Source organism: Syngnathoides biaculeatus, chromosome 15 (assembly GCF_019802595.1).
Source record: "Syngnathoides biaculeatus isolate LvHL_M chromosome 15, ASM1980259v1, whole genome shotgun sequence".
NCBI classification, from domain to species: domain Eukaryota; kingdom Metazoa; phylum Chordata; class Actinopteri; order Syngnathiformes; family Syngnathidae; genus Syngnathoides; species Syngnathoides biaculeatus.
This window is the reverse complement of record NC_084654.1, coordinates 19,499,878-19,518,654: the sequence shown is the minus strand read 5'-3', so window position 1 is coordinate 19,518,654 and position 18,777 is coordinate 19,499,878. Positions and strand designations below refer to the sequence as shown.

The following is an 18,777-nucleotide window of genomic DNA, read 5'->3' as shown; positions in this document are numbered from 1 at the left end:
TATGGACTTAATGAGGCAGATCACAGCTGAATTTAATAGTGTGTTGTTCAAAAAAGTAATGCACTTGAATGAGTACAAAACGAATCTTTTGTATGGTTATTAGAAACAGATTTTTATTATTGATTTTCTTTTTATAAAAATTATTAGGGCAATTTCTAGGGTAGCCGAGTGAATTCCGAATGCACGATGTCAGACTGCTGCCATGAAATCTTACCATATCTTTGCAGAAAGAGTCAACAATACATCAGTCACTCACATTTGAAAAATGTACGGGTGTGGTCAGTCATACCCGCAGATATAAAGTTACTGGTGTGTTCCACCAGTCTTGCCTGCAGATATAAAGTGGCGGGTGTTTGTTCTGTTTGTAATTATGAGTTTACCCCTTTAAGAGTGGAGGGGGGCGGTGTCAGGTAAACTAGGAAGTAGAAATAGGCTGAGCAGAGAGCGTGTGCTTCCGTGTTTAAAAAAAAAAAAAAAAAAAAAAGCCGACAGGCTGTGGTTCACTGCGCTGGATCGGTTTTCATGTGCGCTGAGAGCGTGCGACAAGTACAGAATTGCAATGGCGCATCTTGGAGGGAACATTGGTCAAGACTACACAAAATAAGCAACGTCTTTCAATGCATATTTCTCGTGACAAATTTTACACACGTGATTTTTCATGCTCAACTGTGCAGATTTGCGAGTGCAGTGGCGTGCGGGCTTTACATTGTGACAGCTACATGACATGTATTCCAATACCACCGCATCTCATCTTTTACGATCACTGGGCTTTTATCATGTCAAATCAACCACTGTCAACAACAGCAGTGTGCTGACCGACTGTATTATGTTGGGTGAAAAAGGAACAAAATGAGGAAAAACTCGGTGGTCACTAACAATGCTCAGGAGAGGACCTTGAATCAACATCCTGCTTGCGGTATGGCCATGTGTTTTTAATACAATGTGGCTGGCAAACAGGCAACTACACATTATTTTGCCCTAGCAAGCTAGTGCTAGAACTAACGGTTGTACATAAACATGGCGTCATTGTGTCAACTCATGCTCTTAAGCTTTGGTCAACATTGGTTTGTATAGGTGAATAAATGTTAACAGCCAGCAAGTATGTTGACGAAAGGCAAACGTAGTAGGTGATGCCGGGACACAATATGGAATCTTATTGATCGACGTTAAAGTGCGCTGTAGGAGAGTTGTCGTTGCCATTTCATACTACATGGAAGACAGCTTTTTCTTGTCATCTGTCTATCGTAGGGTCAAATCATTGGTCGCGGATTATGTCACAATACAAGAAATGTCGTTACTGACAAAATATTTCGGGCCCCGTTTAGGAAATTGGATGCAGCAGGTAATGAGGGCAATATTGTGGTTAAAATCCTGAAGTCTGATCCCTGCATAAATGATTTACCCAATTGCAAACAAATTTAATCCTGAGCTGCTGTGGTACTTTTTTTTTTGTTTGTTTGTTTCTTTGGGTTTTTTTTTTGCCATATTGTATTGAGCAGTCAAAACAATGACCTATTTAGCACTTTGAATGCAGTGCTACTACTCCGCAAAAGGGTCATCGTGCATTGACATGACGAGCACACTTCAATGAATTGTTGAGCTAATACTTTAGATCAGAAGTGTGAAGCTCATTTTTGTCGCGGGCCACATTGTAGTTTAGGTTTCCCTCAGAGGGCCGTTATGACTGTGAAACCATAAAAATCGTTTATCACCTCATCATATTGACACATGAAATTTATGAATTACTTTTGGAAACAGAAATCAAGGGTAATGAGTTTTTCAACTATTGTTGATGTTTGATAATGTAAAAATGCTTGCAATACCTCAACGTTATGATTTATGATATGACCATTTGAAACGTTGGTACAGATTTGAGCAAGAATCACAGAAGTTGACATACATGATTTGCCTTTGCGGCCCACATAAAATCATGTGGCGGGCCGGATCTGGCCCCCGGGCCTTGAGTTTGACACATGTGCTTTAGATGCTCACTGAACTGAAGTCGCACACAATACACTATAACTCAAAGTCTCACCATGCATGTAGTTTGTGTTGATTGTATGACTATCTGTTCTATTCAACTGAAAGATATCGTCGCATCATATATTAACCTTATTTTTCTTTCTTTGAATTTTTTTTTAAATTAAACAGTGCAAAGGATTTCTGAGCTATTTCCAAGCTGGGGTATAGGGACCCTCCAGTGCATCGTGTCACACTTCGATCAGCTTGTAATAGAAACCAAAATTGGCTGTCGCAGCTCAACCCTTAGTGGTGCAGAGAGTCAAAGAAGTTTAATTTTGCTTTCTGTGCATCCCCTAGTATGGAGAAAGAATGAATGAAGTGTAAGCCTCGGGGGTTGACGTCGAAAAAGGAGAAGCTGTGCTGAGTTTACAACTTCATGTCAGGCTGTGGAATTCATGAATAATAGATGCGATCAATTACTTGATTAGGAAGCATAGGAATGACGACTTCCTCTTCATATCAGGGATGTTGCCCAAGTACATTCAATAGATTACTTTCCTGTTTCAATTCATTGAGCTAAAAACACTGAGGTAAGCAACAGCAATATAATTGTCCTCGTAACCATTTATACGGACACAATTTAGGATGGAAAACTGTTTTTGTGAAGTAAATGGACGCAATAAGACGTACAGCAAATACGTGTTGATGAAAATAACTTTTCATACTATGAGATTCCGTTTGGAGAATCCCTCACCATTCCATTAGCATTGTCCTTCACCAGGACTTTCAAAGAGTAGAGAAGATGGAATTTCATGGCAAGAGAAATTGGGTTTTCAGTGCCCATTTGGAGACTTGATAACTAAAACTTTCTGGAAAAAAAAGTGGTTGTTTTAAGACACTTGTTTTCATAACCGCAACATTTTGAAGGAACCCCACAAAGATTTATATTTAAAAGATAAAAATGGTAGTCTGTGAGATGTGTAAATCCGTAAGATGATCACGTGCAGTAAGTGTTCAGTTAGGCCGAGTGTGTAGCTATCAAAATAGTATTAGTGGAATATAACCAATAAGCAACAGCAAGAATAAGATTTCTCCAGTAAAGTGTACGTGTAGTACCTCACTATTGGATTCTGATGAGTCAATCACCGTAATCTTTATTCAACTATCACGTATACTTTGTACATCCATGAATAATAATTTGAGGGAAAACTGTCCCCGATTACTAGCAGTGGGTGTGAATATTGCACACGTAATGTTTAAATAAATTAGCAACATTTCTGCCAGTCACAGCAATGAATTTCACTGGATTTCATCTTTATTGCTTCAAAACACAATTAATTGACAAAATTATTGACGATCATTTTATTGATTTTAATAGTTTAGTCCGGCTATCTTTTATATCCGCAAAACTCATTTCTTACGAGAGCTTTGCTGGTAAATTGTTTTTGTGTGGCCTTATTGAGCATCAATTATATTGTAATTTAAAGCCAGATGTCTGCATCATCAAAAATCAAAAATTGTAGAATATATAATCCAACTTCAAAGAGGACAATCAAATCCACATGAAGTGGTTGCACTCGTATTTGCTTGAAGCTGCACGACAGCTACCTCTTTGTTTGTTTCTATTCCTCTTTCCATTGCTGTCGCATGTATACATTATCAGATAAGAAAATCTATGGTTGTTTTCAAAGTGGCATGCTGAGAAACAGATGTTAGTGTTTTGCCTATCAGTTTGGGTAATTAGCAGCATTTGCATACCTAGCTGTTGACGCAGAAAGGAGGGAAGTTGTCATCTTCGTATTTTAGGAACTTGTACATTTATCTACTGCAAGGCATTAGCCGATATAACATGTCAATATCATGTTCAGTTATAGTAATGAATCAAGATTAAAAAAAATAATATTAACTTGGTTCAACTCCATCGTCAATGATGGAAGAATAAACCAAAGATGTTCTGGTTCTAAATTAGCAATTTCCATGCCTCGAGGTGTCTCTCCATGCAACACTCTCATGCGTGCAGAGCCACCAAATGCTAAGCACCGAGACAGCATATGATACCAATGTCATTAGCCAGGTGGCTATCATTACCTAAATTACAGCTATTGTTTAGAATTCATTATTTGTCAATTGGCATTGGTGAATTTAATTGCTCTTAAAGTCTCCATATCTTCTTTTTATCTTCTTATTTTGAAGGAACTATGCAGTTTCATTCTGTGCAGTTTCATTCTCCGCACATTCCGAAAACGCTGTTCTGCACTTGAAACTTGAATTTGTCACTTTCCTAACCAGCGGATATCCAAATTTAACCGAGCCTAAAGCACAAACCAGCGGAATGACAAACTGGAACGAGCTCTAATTATTTTTAATCTCATCCGCTGCTTGGCTATTTTTCCCGACGTTGCAGAGGAAGATAATGAGGTTGAAAGTGAACGATTCTTCAGCCACTCTAGTGTTTCCCAGCCTTCTGTTTTTTCGTGTTCTAAATGATAGCTAAGAAGTAGAGCGTGTGAAAAGTGGGTGGGGTGCTAGAATTCCATCTTTCTTCCAAAGGACAATTAAAATGTATTTAATGTCAAAGTTTCCATTGTTTGATTGATTACAAAACCAAGAATCATGCTTTTAATGGGGAGATGGATAGGTCGAGATTTGTTTATAAAACAGTCTATGTAGCAGTTAACACTATGAGGAATTTTAGGCCTTCTTTTATTGTCATAACACTTGAGATGGTAATCAAATCATCATTAGTATTCTATGACAATACAGAAACAACATTTGCAATTGAATTTGTGAAATTTAGCTTAATTTGATGAGTAAAGTTGGATTTCAATGTGATTATACTGACACTTGGGGGTAAAAAGAACATAGAGTAAAAGAGAGAATCTGCACTTCACCAAGAATTCACCAATAGTTGTAGTTTTTAGTTTATAAACCTTAACGCATTCATGGATGAGGCTTGCTCACAGAGTACCCATACTTGATAATGGATTACATTTTGTAATTTTGATGAGCATGATTTATATTCTAATAAATATTTTGTGGAAAGCACGACCTTAGGTCTTCCACTGTATAAAGTACAAGTACAGTAGGTTAACCTGGAATTGCTACTACGAGAGAGGCTTGGACCCAGATAGAAGGTTTTCTGGAATTGCTACCACGAGAGAGGCTTGGACCCAGATAGAAGGTTTTGCTCACTGCTCCACATTTTAGCATCGAGCAAGCATATAGTACCCAAGGGAGACCAACTTACTAATAGATTAATTTAAAAATAACTCGTTTGCAATGTACTGCGATTGGGAAAGTGGGATTGCAGTGTAAAACTGACACCATTAAACCTCAACTAGTTTTGGTTTGGGTCCATATCTGCACTCATCTCTCATATTGCCCGATTTCATTAATCTATTTTTCAAGCCGAACACAAACAGTGTCCGTTTGTTGCTCACTTTTTGTCCGGTTTTGATAAAGAGCTCAAAATGGCTTGACTCAAGAAATAAAAACAAAAGCTCCAAAAGATCTTAGCATTTTTGAAGCAGATCTATTTTCTTAGGTATTAAGAGCATTTTATGTCCCTTTAAAGTTAACAGGGTATAGATTTAGCAATTAGACTGTAATCATCCTCATTATGGAGTAATCCATTTAAAACCTAACAGATGTCTGTTCCAGCAGGGGGATCGTGACGGTCCCATGCCAACCATAAGGCTGTAATGTTGTTGAAATGCTCAGGTGCAAGGTTGAAGTGTGCAAGACATTTTTTTTCCACCCCTCCCTTAAGTGTCCACATGTTGACAGTTGACCATTTAATGCCCCCCAAATTGCGGCGGGCCCCTTCGTCCTCACGCATCATTGTAAATGAATCCTGAAGCGGCAGCGGTTTTTATTATTATTTTTTTCCACACTTGAAACTGTTTACCTTTATTTTTTGGGGACTGTAGCCTTGTAGATGATGGCAGTCACCAGTGATGATTTCTCACATTTGGAATGTGGAGTTAGTTGCTGTTTCACGACTAAAATCCAATCCAACCCAATGGTCGAAATGTTTTACATAAAGGTCACTCCTAAAGGCATCTTTATACCGTAATTTCCGGCCCACGAGCCACGACTTTTTTCACACGCTTTCAACCCTGCGGTTTATGCGGTGATGCGGCTAATTTGTGCATTTTTTTTCTCACGGCCACAAGGGGGCACTCGAGCGGAAAAGGTAAGAAGAAGACCGGTGGAATATATGTGCTGAGTAAGTGACTTTTACCGGCCCTGTTAGCGCTGTGCTAACATGTTGATGCTGTGTTACTGGCGTGTCTCAGTGATATTTGCCGGTAAGTTTTATTTTGAACTGGCCCTGTTAGCTTTAGCGTAACCGTTAGCGTTAGCGCCGCGCTACCATTAAACTCTGTGTACCATCTTTCTTTGTAAATATCTCGTGTTTCAATGTGGGTTTCAATGTGGGCAATTGCGGCTTTTACACAGCTGCGCCGTATGTATGTACCAAAAGGTCTTTCCTTACAAATGTACTTGGTGAGGCTTGTAACCAGGTGCGCTCTGTAGGCCGGGAATTACGGTACTCACGTGCGTTGTGACCAAACTGATGTCACTGCAGGTCTCCTGCGTGTGGTTTGCCTTTATATACGAGCGCAACCCATGGGCGCGGCTTTGAACGTGTGCAATTGTTCCCGAAGCCACAGGTAAACGTTACAGGACACCACAGGGTGGGCTTTCCTCAGCCCACTTTCCTTTCCTACAAGGAGCTAAGCAACAAAAAGGCGACCATGGAAGTGTGTTTGCTTGAAAAAAATGGACCTAAATGACCAGATGATATGTTTAATTATGATGCAATCAAGAAGGCGGCAACCTTGGTGGTATGTGGAGCCGGGAGGAACAGCGAGTACGTCATCAGAGCATGTGACTAAATGGCTCAATCACCAGCGATGATGGTGTCACTGCGCAGCAACTTTTTAGACGTGTGCGCGGCAGGCCGACGCACACTGGCTACACGGCGGTGCTGCGAGGGCCAATGCGTAGGTCACGAGATGCAATGTGGGCATTGTCGGCCACGGGATCTCAGGAGTATAAAGTGGCCTTAAGCCCCGACGCACACTGAGTGACAGGACCAAACGTAACTTAACTGCGAACTTAACTTCTTATCTGCTCAGCGCAGTGTTAAGATTCCCAGTATCGAAGTATCGCCGACTGAATGGACGTTGAAGTCGAGACTGTGGCCGACAGAGACCCACCCAATAGCTTCTGCTCCACATGTCGTTATTTGTTTATCAAAACATTTCAGGATTCTAATCTTGGTTTGGTGCACCAAATCCCTGGTTTAATGTGTATAGTGTAAACATAATGGTGGACTCTAAATTGCTCATAAGTGTGCATGTGAGTGAGTGCGAATGGTTGGCATATGGTTCAAGGGTGACCCTGCCTTCTGCTCAAAGAGAGCCGGGATGGGCTCCAGCACTCCAACGACCCTTGTGAGGATAAGTGACTAAAATTGATCATTGTGGCCTTCTAAATGCTTTAAAAAAAAATCTTAAATTTGGCTTCCTAATCCTGGAGATAACAGTCATTGGTACCTATAATTTGTTAGGTTGTTACACGATTTGTTTTGCGTTGCTAAAAGTTTTATGATTGTAACAGCTTCACCCTGGAACAGGTGATTTCCATTTCCAGTGTGTTCTATGGGAAATTGTTTCAAATAGGAACAAAGGTCATGAGAGGTCAACCCTGGATGTATTCAATATGTTTAGTTAGTTTGGACAACATTCATGTCTTTTCCTAAGATGCAATATGGGGTTATGTTCTGTACATTTGAAGGGATATTGAAGATACTCCCTCTTGCCACTGCTTGTTTCCCCATGTTGGTGTCTTTGCCAGGTGTTTGACATTGACCGGGGGTGGGGGGGGGGGGGGAGAGACTGAGACCAACGCAGCTTATGGCAACCTTTTTGGAATGAAGGCACTCATGGGAGCCACTGTGCTTACTGCAGTGTGAGTTTCCATTTTCAAAGCCTGTTGGTTGCTGTGTGGGGTTTGGGGGGGGGGGGGGTCGCAGTGTGTTTAACATGCCAGTCCTAAAAATAAGGCCATCTTGTGATTATTCTACCATTCAAACAAATAAAGGTTGGCAGTATATTGCCCTCTACCACCCTACATTAAATTCCACTACATGAATAAAATGGTATGTATGCAACTGACGTAAAAACTCCTCATTCAAGCTCAACATGTCTTTTCTGTCAAAGGTGATCATCTGGAACAACTTTGCCACACTTGTTTTCATGTTCTTTTCGATTACAGGGCATCTGGCCTGAGCTTTGAAGCCTCCTGCCCTGCATCCCCCCCCCCCCCCTTAAAAGCACACACCCATTCTCTCTTCCTTTGTCAATATGAGCAATGCTTTCTAGTAATTAACTTTGTCCTTCTTTTATTTGTTCCAGTCACTCGCAGTCCACTCTTCTGAGCATCTTCTCCCTGGAGTACCAGGTTAGAAGTTTTCTTCCTTTGTGAGCCCTGACAGGTGCCTAATTGAATGATGAATGTCCCTTTATTTCTATGTAATTGAACTGCCAGCTCTCTGATTGGTTTGGAGGATGCCCCTCAAACACCCCCCGCCACTCGCACCTCGCCAACATACACTCGTTTATTTCACCCCCTCTTCTTCCTCATGTCGACGCCACTTGCCTGCCCGAGCCTCAGTGGATGGCTGCCAACCCTCCCCATCCATCTGTCTAATAACATCTAGCCCCTGCTTATTTGCTGGACCTGTAATAAATTATGCTAAACCATTATTATTCTGACAATAATAATTTCCCCATCTAGTGCGGCTGCGTGTGCTAAATGTTTGCTGACTCGCACTGTCACTGCCGCTTTCCATGCTTGACAGCCGATGATGATAAATGGCCGCCGCCGCCAGTGGCAGAAGGTAGCACGGGCAGAAAATGGAGTCATTTATCATCCATCTGACGGGTGTCAGTCACTAGGGCTGTCTCAGTGGAATTACATTTTTTTTTTCTTCTGTGTAGCAGTTTTTAAATGAGTTGGTTTTTTTTTTTTAAACAATGCTTTTCGTCTCTTAACCCTTGTCCTGCTCCTCAAGGAGATTGCTTGGAAATGTCAGCCTGAGGAACATGGGAATCGCATCATTGTCCGATCATAAAGAGGAGAAGGAGGGGGGAGGTGGGAGATGTACATGACTGCCTTTGCACACTTTGACCCCACCTCCACGCCGGGAAACTTATTGAAAATAAATCACTCTGACCCAAGATCCCTCATGCTCATTTATAAGACTGGGGAAAAAGATGCCAGGGCTCAACACATCAGAATTTATTTTACTCATTTGGACGGGGAAACTTATATCCTTCACTTTCTGACAAATTAAACGGTGTGTGAACTAACCTCTGCTTGGCAGTATCAAAAGTGATTTTTTTTTCCCCAGAAATGGCAGTTCAACCTCCAAAGTCAATTTGTTTGAATTCCAACTGAGTTTTTGCCTGTTGGAAATAATGAAAATAGAAATAATCCACTTCGGGGTCAAACTGTCACCATCCATCCATCCATCCATTTTTGTCGTGTCTTCATTAAAGTTGCGGTTGAGCTGACTTTAGGTGGAATGCATTGTACAGCCTGGACTGGTCACCAGCCAAGTGCAGCACACATGTAGACAAGCAACCATTCACATTCACACCGAACGTCAATTTAACGTACCATGTTTTCCGCACTATAAGGCGCACTGCACTATAAGCACTATAAGACGCACCTTCAATGAATGGCCAATTTTAAAACTTTTTTCACATATAACGCGCACATCATTATAATGCACATAGAATGGATGCTACAGTAGAGGTTGGGGCGACGTTATGCATCCATTAGATGAAGCGGCACTAAAGGCTCAATGTTGATCCACATATAAGGCACACCGTCAGCTTTTGAGAAAATTAAAGGCTTTTAGGTGTGCCTAATAGTGCAGAAAATTCGGTATTAAATCCGGATTTTAACATGGATCCACCCAAGTATGACCAGATGCGTCAAATAAGAATACCAGTCTAATGTTCAAAAACTCTAAACGGACCAAAGACAAACTAATGTAAACTGTTTTTGTTTATATAAAGCGCCACCATAAAATTGAAATCAATAAAATACTCCTACTATCTTGAGATACACCTGTATAAGCAGGAGTAGTCGTGCTTTCTACTTGTGTCTAATGACATCGTTTTCTCATTTTCTCAACAGAAACGAACCAAAAGGACAATTTCGAGGCACCATGCACCTGATGTCATTGAAAGCTACTACCAAAGGTATAGATATCTGCTTTATGTCGTTGCCCTGTTGCCCACTGGGAAAGGGGCTCGAGTCATTTAGTAGTTGGGAGTCAAACCAGACAGGTGCTGCATACAGCTTCTGTTCTCCTGGGAGTTTCGTAGAGGCTTATCCTAAACTCCACATGTGCATGCAATTTATGTTATGTATGGAGCTCTGCAGCTCAGGGTTTCCGTTTTATTTTCAACTTTTCACTTGAAATGATCATTTTTCCTTTGTTTAACCAGGTAAGGCAATCGAGGACAGTTCCTCATTTACATTCCAACCTGGAGCAATTTAGGGTTGAGTCTCTTGCCCAGGGACATTTCGATAGCTGACAGCCAGTCGGGATTGAAACCACTCACTCCTTTGGTGAGTGGTCAGCCGTGGTGGAAAATAAATTGTAATTTACCTGTCAGTCGGCCATATTGGTAAATATTATTGCAAAAATGCATTTGTAGAGGCCTCATCTATTTACTAAAAATATATATATATATTTATATATCCCTGACCACAATTTGCAGAAATTGAAAATCTCTTTTCATTTCTGAGTGTAAAACTGCTTGTCCCGAGTAAATTCTTGTGAGGACATGTTGTGGTCATAATGAAGACAAGCGATATTATTTAGTGAGGAATATCATGAATAGTGACTTGCATATTACTACAATCGTTTTCACTCCGAAAAACCTTGAAGCTGATCCGAGGGCGCAGTTTATTGTAGCTGGGGAGGGAAAACGGCCTTTTTGGGCGGGCAGGGGTTAACTAACCATCATATTCATGTCTGTCTTGGGGGGGTTTGGGTGCGGGGGAATTGAAGCCCTCGGAGCCATGCTGCTTTAACCACATTGAGTCTGCCATATGCCACCCAGGGCAAAGTCATCAGGGACATTAGCATGTCTCGGCTAGCCCTCGTTGCTCCCCTCTTCTGTCTGCCTTCCATTTGTTGTCAATGCTTTTGTTGTTCTTTTGTTATCATGAAGGTATCTGAGCGAGGCCGTGACACGTCCCTCTGCTCCTGTCTTGCTGGAGTTGGCCAATGAGGTAATGGTTTAACTTCCACCCCCCCCTCCGACCCTCCGTCTTCCTTGATGTCCTTTTGTATCTTTCCCTATATAGACGTCGGCATCAGTTTTTGATTTTCTCTCTTGTCTGTTAGTCATTATGAAAATTGCTGAAATGGTCCGCTCCATTATCAATTATTTAATGTAATTAGCTCTCACCTCCATCAAGCAGATGTGAAAATACTTTGTTGTGTTTTATCGTGCAATTTTCCCCAAATTGCGCTGGCCCGGGCAAAGTGCAAACTGCAGACAGGTGAGGAGCGTAGGGTCAGCCGTTAATTCCTCCTTCTATCACTTCATTGCTTGTTTGATTTGACATGATGTCGCATGTTGTGCGTTAAGTTAAGCCGAGGGTGTTTACTATATGTAAACAATTACGCATGTAAAGAATATATACAATATTTTTGCAAATCGTGACCAGTGGTTATTTATTTTTAACTTAAAGAATTTTGAAGAAGTGTTATATACATATCTACATTTTTCCAGTTTTCTGAAAAGAACATATTTTTCAAAAATAGATGCTCTTTTACGGCTTACAAACTGTCAGAAAATATGAATTCCTTTAATGTTTCAATGTTAAAACCAGTAAAATATGCATTTTGCTTCCAAGTAGTTTACACAAAAATCAACTGGGTTAGTATTGGATATTTTTTCCCCCCCATTTATGAGTTTGTGAAACCAGATGTCTCTCTCTCTTGTATTTATTTGTCATTTCTGCACATTGCCCTCTTGTCACTTCGGCCTTAGTTTGCCCATTTAAATCCACATTAGAATTTTTATTGCGTCCTTAGACCAGTCAATGGCACTGGAGTGTTTCTTAATCTAAAATAAGAGGAGCTCACATGCATCAGTGGTGCCTCAAAGCTAACTGTCATTATTCATTCACCATTTAATTGACACAAGGTTTTTTCTTCCTCTTTTTAAAGGACCAAATCCAGCTCAGAGATAACTGTCTATGAACCATTTAACTGTCATTTTAATATGCTACTTAACATTTAAACTAAGCACTCATGCTCTCTCAGACCACTAATTGATGTAGTTTCATCCCTTTATGAGACAATATATCTCCAATGGAGAGAAATGATTAACAGTGATGAAAACTGCCGCCGGACCCTTTTCGCCCCGAGATGTCCTCCGCGAATATTGCCGTTTTATGCTAAATGTAGTCTTTTTATGTATAGGTCAGTTAAACGTAAAGGCCTCAAGATAGACGGCAATTCAGCGGAACCTCAACTCACGAACGTCTTAAAGCTTGTTCAACCAAAATATTCAGGAGGATTATGCCTTAAATGATGTAAAGTTGCCATCATATATGAGGTCTTGCATATGAGTACACCTCACTAGTCCTCATTTCAGCCGGCAATTGATGATTTGTAGGCTTGGTTTTATTTTATTTTTGTGACTAAGACATGTATAGGCCTGGTGCTCCTTTTATTTTGGTAGGTTTCGATTGTATCTTATTGTTCTTCTTCCCACCGTCAACCCACACACATACTCTCGAAGTCCGTATCAAGCAGCTTATATTTTTTTCAATCAAGGGACTTTCATTTTGCTCTTCTGTGACTGGTGTCCTGTAGTTGACTCTTGTGAGTTTCTGTTGTTTTACAAGACTGAGTAATGATGTCGACTGCTCTGGTAGTGATTACCGTAGGTGCCAACGTTTTGCGAATAAAAAGAACTTGATTTCTATCGTTTCTGTGTGCTCGGACATTGAGTGAAGATGTATAGATAGTTGATATATGTGGGTTTTTTATGCTAACGGATGACTGGGTAACTGCCATGTGCGTCTTGGGATCAAAGGTCACAGCGTTATACAGTAGGTTTTAGTTGTAGGTTTTACTTATGTACGGCAGTTAATTTTAAAGTATTTACCACCCTCCCCTCCTTAACATTAAGAGTGTTAAAATTGGTTAGATTCTGCTTATACATGACTGACTTATGTTAAAATGGATATTGAAACATTTGCTGTACAGTTGATCAAGGTTTTATGGGAGAAAGTTTAGAATCTGGAACAAATTACTGTAAATATAATTAATCTGTTTTGAAATCCAAAAATCAGAGGTCGGACACTGTCATGGAAAAGTAATACAGTAAAGCCTTGGTTTTCGAACGGCCCCGTTTTCGAACAAATCAAATGAAAATTTGGAGATTTTTTTGTAGTTAAGTTAAAGGTAGTTGGGCTGCTCATGCTGAAAATCGGAAATCTCTGCATAAAACTGTCAACTTCAAGAAAGTATTGATAGTCGACTACTAATCTGGTGTGCGTGTTTCTGAGTCGCTACAGATACGGCAGTGCACGCCCAACCTAGCGTACTCTACTGCTAAAGCATACATTTTAAGCAAAAAATAAATATATTTCTTAAATTATTTTATTATATGAATTATTTAAACTATACATGTATTTCTATTATGCAGTTTATTATCAGGAAAATCTAAAAAAAATGCTTTAAAAAGCCCAATTTTTTCAAGGCTTGGAACACATTATTTCTTTTGCCATTCATTGTAATGGGAAACATCGATTCGGTTTTCGAACAATTCACATTTCGAACCATTTTCTGGAACGTATTGTGGTCGAGAACCGAGGCATCACTGTACAGTCGACTGTTGCGTACTTTTCTAGCTCTGGGGAACAGTGAGTTCTGTCATATACATCTATTTTCTGTACTGCTTATAATGTACATAAATTATTGTCCAGAGAAAAAAAAGAAGTCCTGTGGCTGCTAAAGTGGTGGCATGCTAAAGAACCGACTAGAAATGGACTGGTGATTAATATGAAAATGAGGGCGATGCGACTACCTGAACTAATCAGTTGGTCCTTATTCAGGCTGGGGGAGTGTTGGTGAGTTTGCCATTTTTCATGTGTCAGCTCAAGGGGATGCTGCTTACGGGGAATCTGTCATCCTCTTGCTATCCAGAGGTGATAATGGAGAGCAAGCCAATAAGCTGAGACAAAGCCTGGGTGAGACAACCAGAAGTAAAACGTAGTCGGAAAACCTGATTGCTTATCCTCTTTATTGAGAGAGACCGTTTTTATTGCCTTCTTAATGTCATAGTACGGTGACATTAAAAGGAAAAAATCTTGCAGAGTCAATAAGACAAACTGAAAGGCTTTTTAGGTCCCCATTATAAAAACAAGATTTAAAATTGTATTTTTTTTTTATTTAGTTCTGCCAAAGTCCTCAAACAAAGGCTTAATTTGCTCTTAAGCAAAAAGCTTTTCTAATGACTTCATGTGTCTTCTTGTTACTGATGTTGCTTGAGTTAATTGAATTAAATGTTTTCGAAAACAATTTTAGTGTCTGTCACTTTCCAATATTTCTTTGCTGATGCATTTGGGTTTTTTTTTCTTGTTTTTGTTTTTTACTAAAAACAATGGTGGACAGTGTGCATCTAACAAATTATATATATTTACCTCCATCAAGTGTGCCCATATCTGTCAGCTAGCTTGATTCTTCAAGTGCTACATAACTCATTTTCACAAAACCTTAAGAGGAGTTGCGCATGGTCAAAGAATAAGACTTAAAGATAAAACTCCAGTGAGGGGGAAAAACAAAAAACAAATATTTTTGTTCAGTTCAGTTGTCAACCATTGGGATGGAACAATGTAGTCTGTATTATAGTATATGCAGTATAATCCTAATTTTTCAGCTTTAGGAAAGACCTACACTTTGCTGAATGTCCTTCTGATATTACATTTATAACCTGCAAACTCCAACTCGTGGAAAAATGTACCTCACAAGTTAAAACAAACCATCACGGGGTGATGTCACAAATCGGATGAGACTGCAGTTTATGAGCATTTAAAGTATGTATACTGAGTGAGTTTTTGTTGAACATATATTATTGAATACCTAACCTTTGTGTTTCATTGCTACTGCGTGTTTGTCCGGTGTCTCAAAAGGGAAGTAATTTTACTTTATTTTAGTTTTACAAGACAACCTCTTTTTACTCTTGTATGACAATTACAAACATTTAACTAAAATAAAAATGTTGCCTTGAGCATAATTTCTGTTACCAGTGCTTTCAAAAAATAGAAATAGAAATTTTTTGACATCAGAACAATTCAGAAGTGGATTCCTTTGCCAAAATGAATTCATTAATCAATAATATACAGGGAGTCCTGGGGTTAAGACGGTCTCGACCTAAGACGTTTTAACTTTCCAACCCCCATGACTGTCCACCATTTTGTCTGGCTAATGCTTGTGCATGTATGTGCGCCAGGAGTATCTTCGCATTTTTTGCCCTCCTTTTTAGACATTATCGCCCCAAAGAAGAAAGCTGTGTTTTTTAGAAATGCTTCTGTAGCCAAAAGAAAATCCATGACCATGGAAACGAAGCTCGAGATCTTAAAACGATTGGAGAAAGGAAAGACACCAACACCTTCAAGTCGGTCAACCGTGGTAACAATTATTAAAGACAAAGCCTGTATTTTAGCGCATGTGAAGGGTTCCGTTCCTATGTCGGATCCAATGATCACAAAACAAGGTTCTTTGATACTTGTCGAGATGGTGAGGATTGAGAACCAGGTTCCTTGGCAATAGCTAAGCACAGCCTCCCCTTCTTCTTCTCCATCCACCTAAGTACATCATGTTGTTTATTTCAATGTATCTGTTTTTTATACAAAGTATTTTGATGTAAATTCTGACTTTAATGGTGGAATCCGACTTAAGTCAAAATTCGAGTTAAGTCGCTACTGTAGGAACGGATCTCAATCGTAGACCGAGGACTCCCTGTAATTGTATCTTCATGACATGCATTATTTGTTTTATTAAGGCTAATCCTCTCTGTTTCAGGTGGATTTGTCTCCTGCGCTCATGGCTCGCCTCATCCTAGACAGGTTCCTTCAGAACCTGGAGGGGGAAACACGTGAGTTTACATTCACCCCTCTCAATCGTTGTCTCCTTCAGTCTTAATTGGAGTCCTTTGTCTATGGATTCCGCCTTCTGCTCCATCCAAATGCGCAACAGACTACCTCCAATAGGTTTGACAATTGAGCGGTATGGGGTGCCGCCACCCCTCAACTGCACTTTGGATCAATACAAGCTCACCTCTTCGGTGTTATTTATATTATTTGAGTCTTCTTCCGTCATCCCCAGTTGCATATATAAATGTGTCTTCTCCTCCTCTTTATTCTTGCATCCTCGCTGCAACCTTGCGTGGCTCCACTGAGGAAATTGGGTTGGAGCAATGTGACAAAATAAAAAGCAAACAGTGCCGAGGTAGCGCTGATGGATGAGCTGCAGGGGAAGTAAATTCCAGGTGGTAACATTTTTGCTGAAAATGTCAAAGGTATTGTCCACACATTGTGTGTGAAATGTCCAAATATTTATTCACACAAGTGTTAGCAAATACACTTTGGTAATTTACGGCAAGCCAGTTGAACATTTAAAAGCTATATTTGACTGTCCAGAATTTACATTGTATATATCAATGCCTTTCTGACTACTGTAATTACATTTTTACAAATTACACATTATGGATATCTGCAAATGAATTGTAAATATTTCTACTTGGAGATATCTACGGTTTGAGTTCCACTAATCATAATTTGAGTTACAGGTATCTACAACTTCATTTCATCACATTAAAACTTGGTTTAAGATATCTGAATACTGTAATTTGAATTGAAGCAAATTAAAGATTGTGGAAAATTGTAAATCAAATTGCACTATATAACACTTTTCATACATTAAAATGTTAAACAATTTGCTTTAAAGACTTTTTAAAACAAACTAAAATATTCAATACAAGTGTCCAATAGTAGGCCCACCTTTCCTATACCCATATTTAAACTGTAGTTAGATGTAGCAACTATTATATCACAGAATCTACAGCGCAAATATCCGCAAATTAATTTTGAATATCTCTAATTGACAAACCTAAAAGACTGGAACAGCAAGTGATATTTTAATATAGATTATGAGATTATCCCAGTCGGTTCTAAGTTTTTGTTTCCATTACTAATTTTAGAAAATGAAACCACTTCATCCATCAATCCATTTTCTTAGCTGCTTATCCTCACAAGGGTCGTGGGCAGTCCTGGAGCCTATCCCAGCTGTCAACGGGCAGGAGGGGGGTTCCACCCTGAACTGGTTGCCAGCCACCCGCAGGGCACAAAGAGACAAACAGCCTCACTCACAATCACATCTAGGGACAATTTATAGTGTCCAATTAATATTGCATGTTTTCTGGGAGCAAACCGGAGTACCCGGAGGAAACCCACACAGGCACAGGGGAGAGCATGCAAACTCCACACAGGCTGGTCCGGGATTGAACCCAGAACCTCAGAACTGTGATGCCAACACTTTCCAGCTGATCCACCGTGCCGCCGAAACCACTTCACAATTGCAAAAATAATCTTGCACCAATATGAATTCAACAGACCTGTGCAGGAGTTCGTGTGATCAGAGAAGATGTACTTGCGATTTAATCACAAAAGAGATGAAAGCGGATGTGTGTTATTTTCACATTCACCCCAGCCTGGCCATTTGTCAACGTCAAAGTGTGATTACTTTGGACCTACAACGCCGTTATCCACTGCTTGTCAAAATACAAGTCATCGCGGCTTGTAGAGCTGGTCATTCATCCGGGAGATGCAGGCAATCTCGGATGATATTACACCGCTTCCCTGCATCACTATCCTTCGAAAACGTGATTTCTTGTTGTTCGTCATATTTGGTATCCCATTTAAATCGGTAAGTTTTGTGAAAACATCAGCACTGATCATCTATTAATAAATACAAAACATAATTTAGAGCACAATTTTACAGTGTTCAACCTGCAGTTTGTCGATCAATGGAATCAAATGTAAATTGAGCTAATCTGTTACGTGGTCACACTTCCTCATCATATTAACTGTACTTTATGGTATAAGTAATGTTATATAAGTGTTCTATAAAAGTAAAAAAAAAACAAATTAATTTGGTGTGCAACAGATTCCTAGTGTAGACCGTGGGGAGTGAAGAGTGAGGTTTTCCGATACATAACTGTCATATAGTAAGTCATCTGCACTACTAACTACTTGTTTTGCATATGTTCTTTTGTTATTGTCGACTGGGTTGACAGTTGAGCTAGCTACATGTAGTGGTTGTGTCCCTCATTGATGCTACATGGCAATATAGTCTTGGTTCTGTCACCATTCTCTTCCATGTATGTATGTCATGGTATGCATAAAACAAAGAAAAAGCATCTCACATTTTGAGTTCAAACTGCTGACTTTGGAAAGAGGTGGAACTAAAAAAAATTAAATATTACGAAGAACTTTTAAGTAGCTCAATTCAAAAGTTAAATTTTATACAGTAGATCACAGATAGGCAATTGGCGTGCCAGTAAGACTATTGTAAAGGATGTCTACTCTGATTGGTTGAGCCAAATCACTTTGCAATGTGTACAATGGGTGACAGAGTAGGGTGAATCTCAGACATTATCAAAAATATATATATATTTTTATTGAGGACCTTTTCAATAAGGG

The 18,777-nt window shown here is 39.7% G+C and overlaps 1 protein-coding gene across 8 annotated transcripts in view; it reads left to right on the top strand.

Moving 5' to 3' along the window:
- cdin1 (CDAN1 interacting nuclease 1) overlaps window positions 1-18,777 on the top strand; it is a 75,475-nt gene that overhangs the window by 9,029 nt on the left and 47,669 nt on the right. For all 8 annotated transcript variants that reach the window (XM_061843084.1, XM_061843087.1, XM_061843083.1 and 5 more), the window contains exons 3-6: window positions 8,388-8,433; window positions 10,180-10,244; window positions 11,226-11,286; window positions 16,100-16,172. In XM_061843084.1, the coding sequence (XP_061699068.1) occupies window positions 8,388-8,433; window positions 10,180-10,244; window positions 11,226-11,286; window positions 16,100-16,172 (245 nt within the window). The remainder of the gene's footprint in view (window positions 1-8,387; window positions 8,434-10,179; window positions 10,245-11,225; window positions 11,287-16,099; window positions 16,173-18,777) is intronic.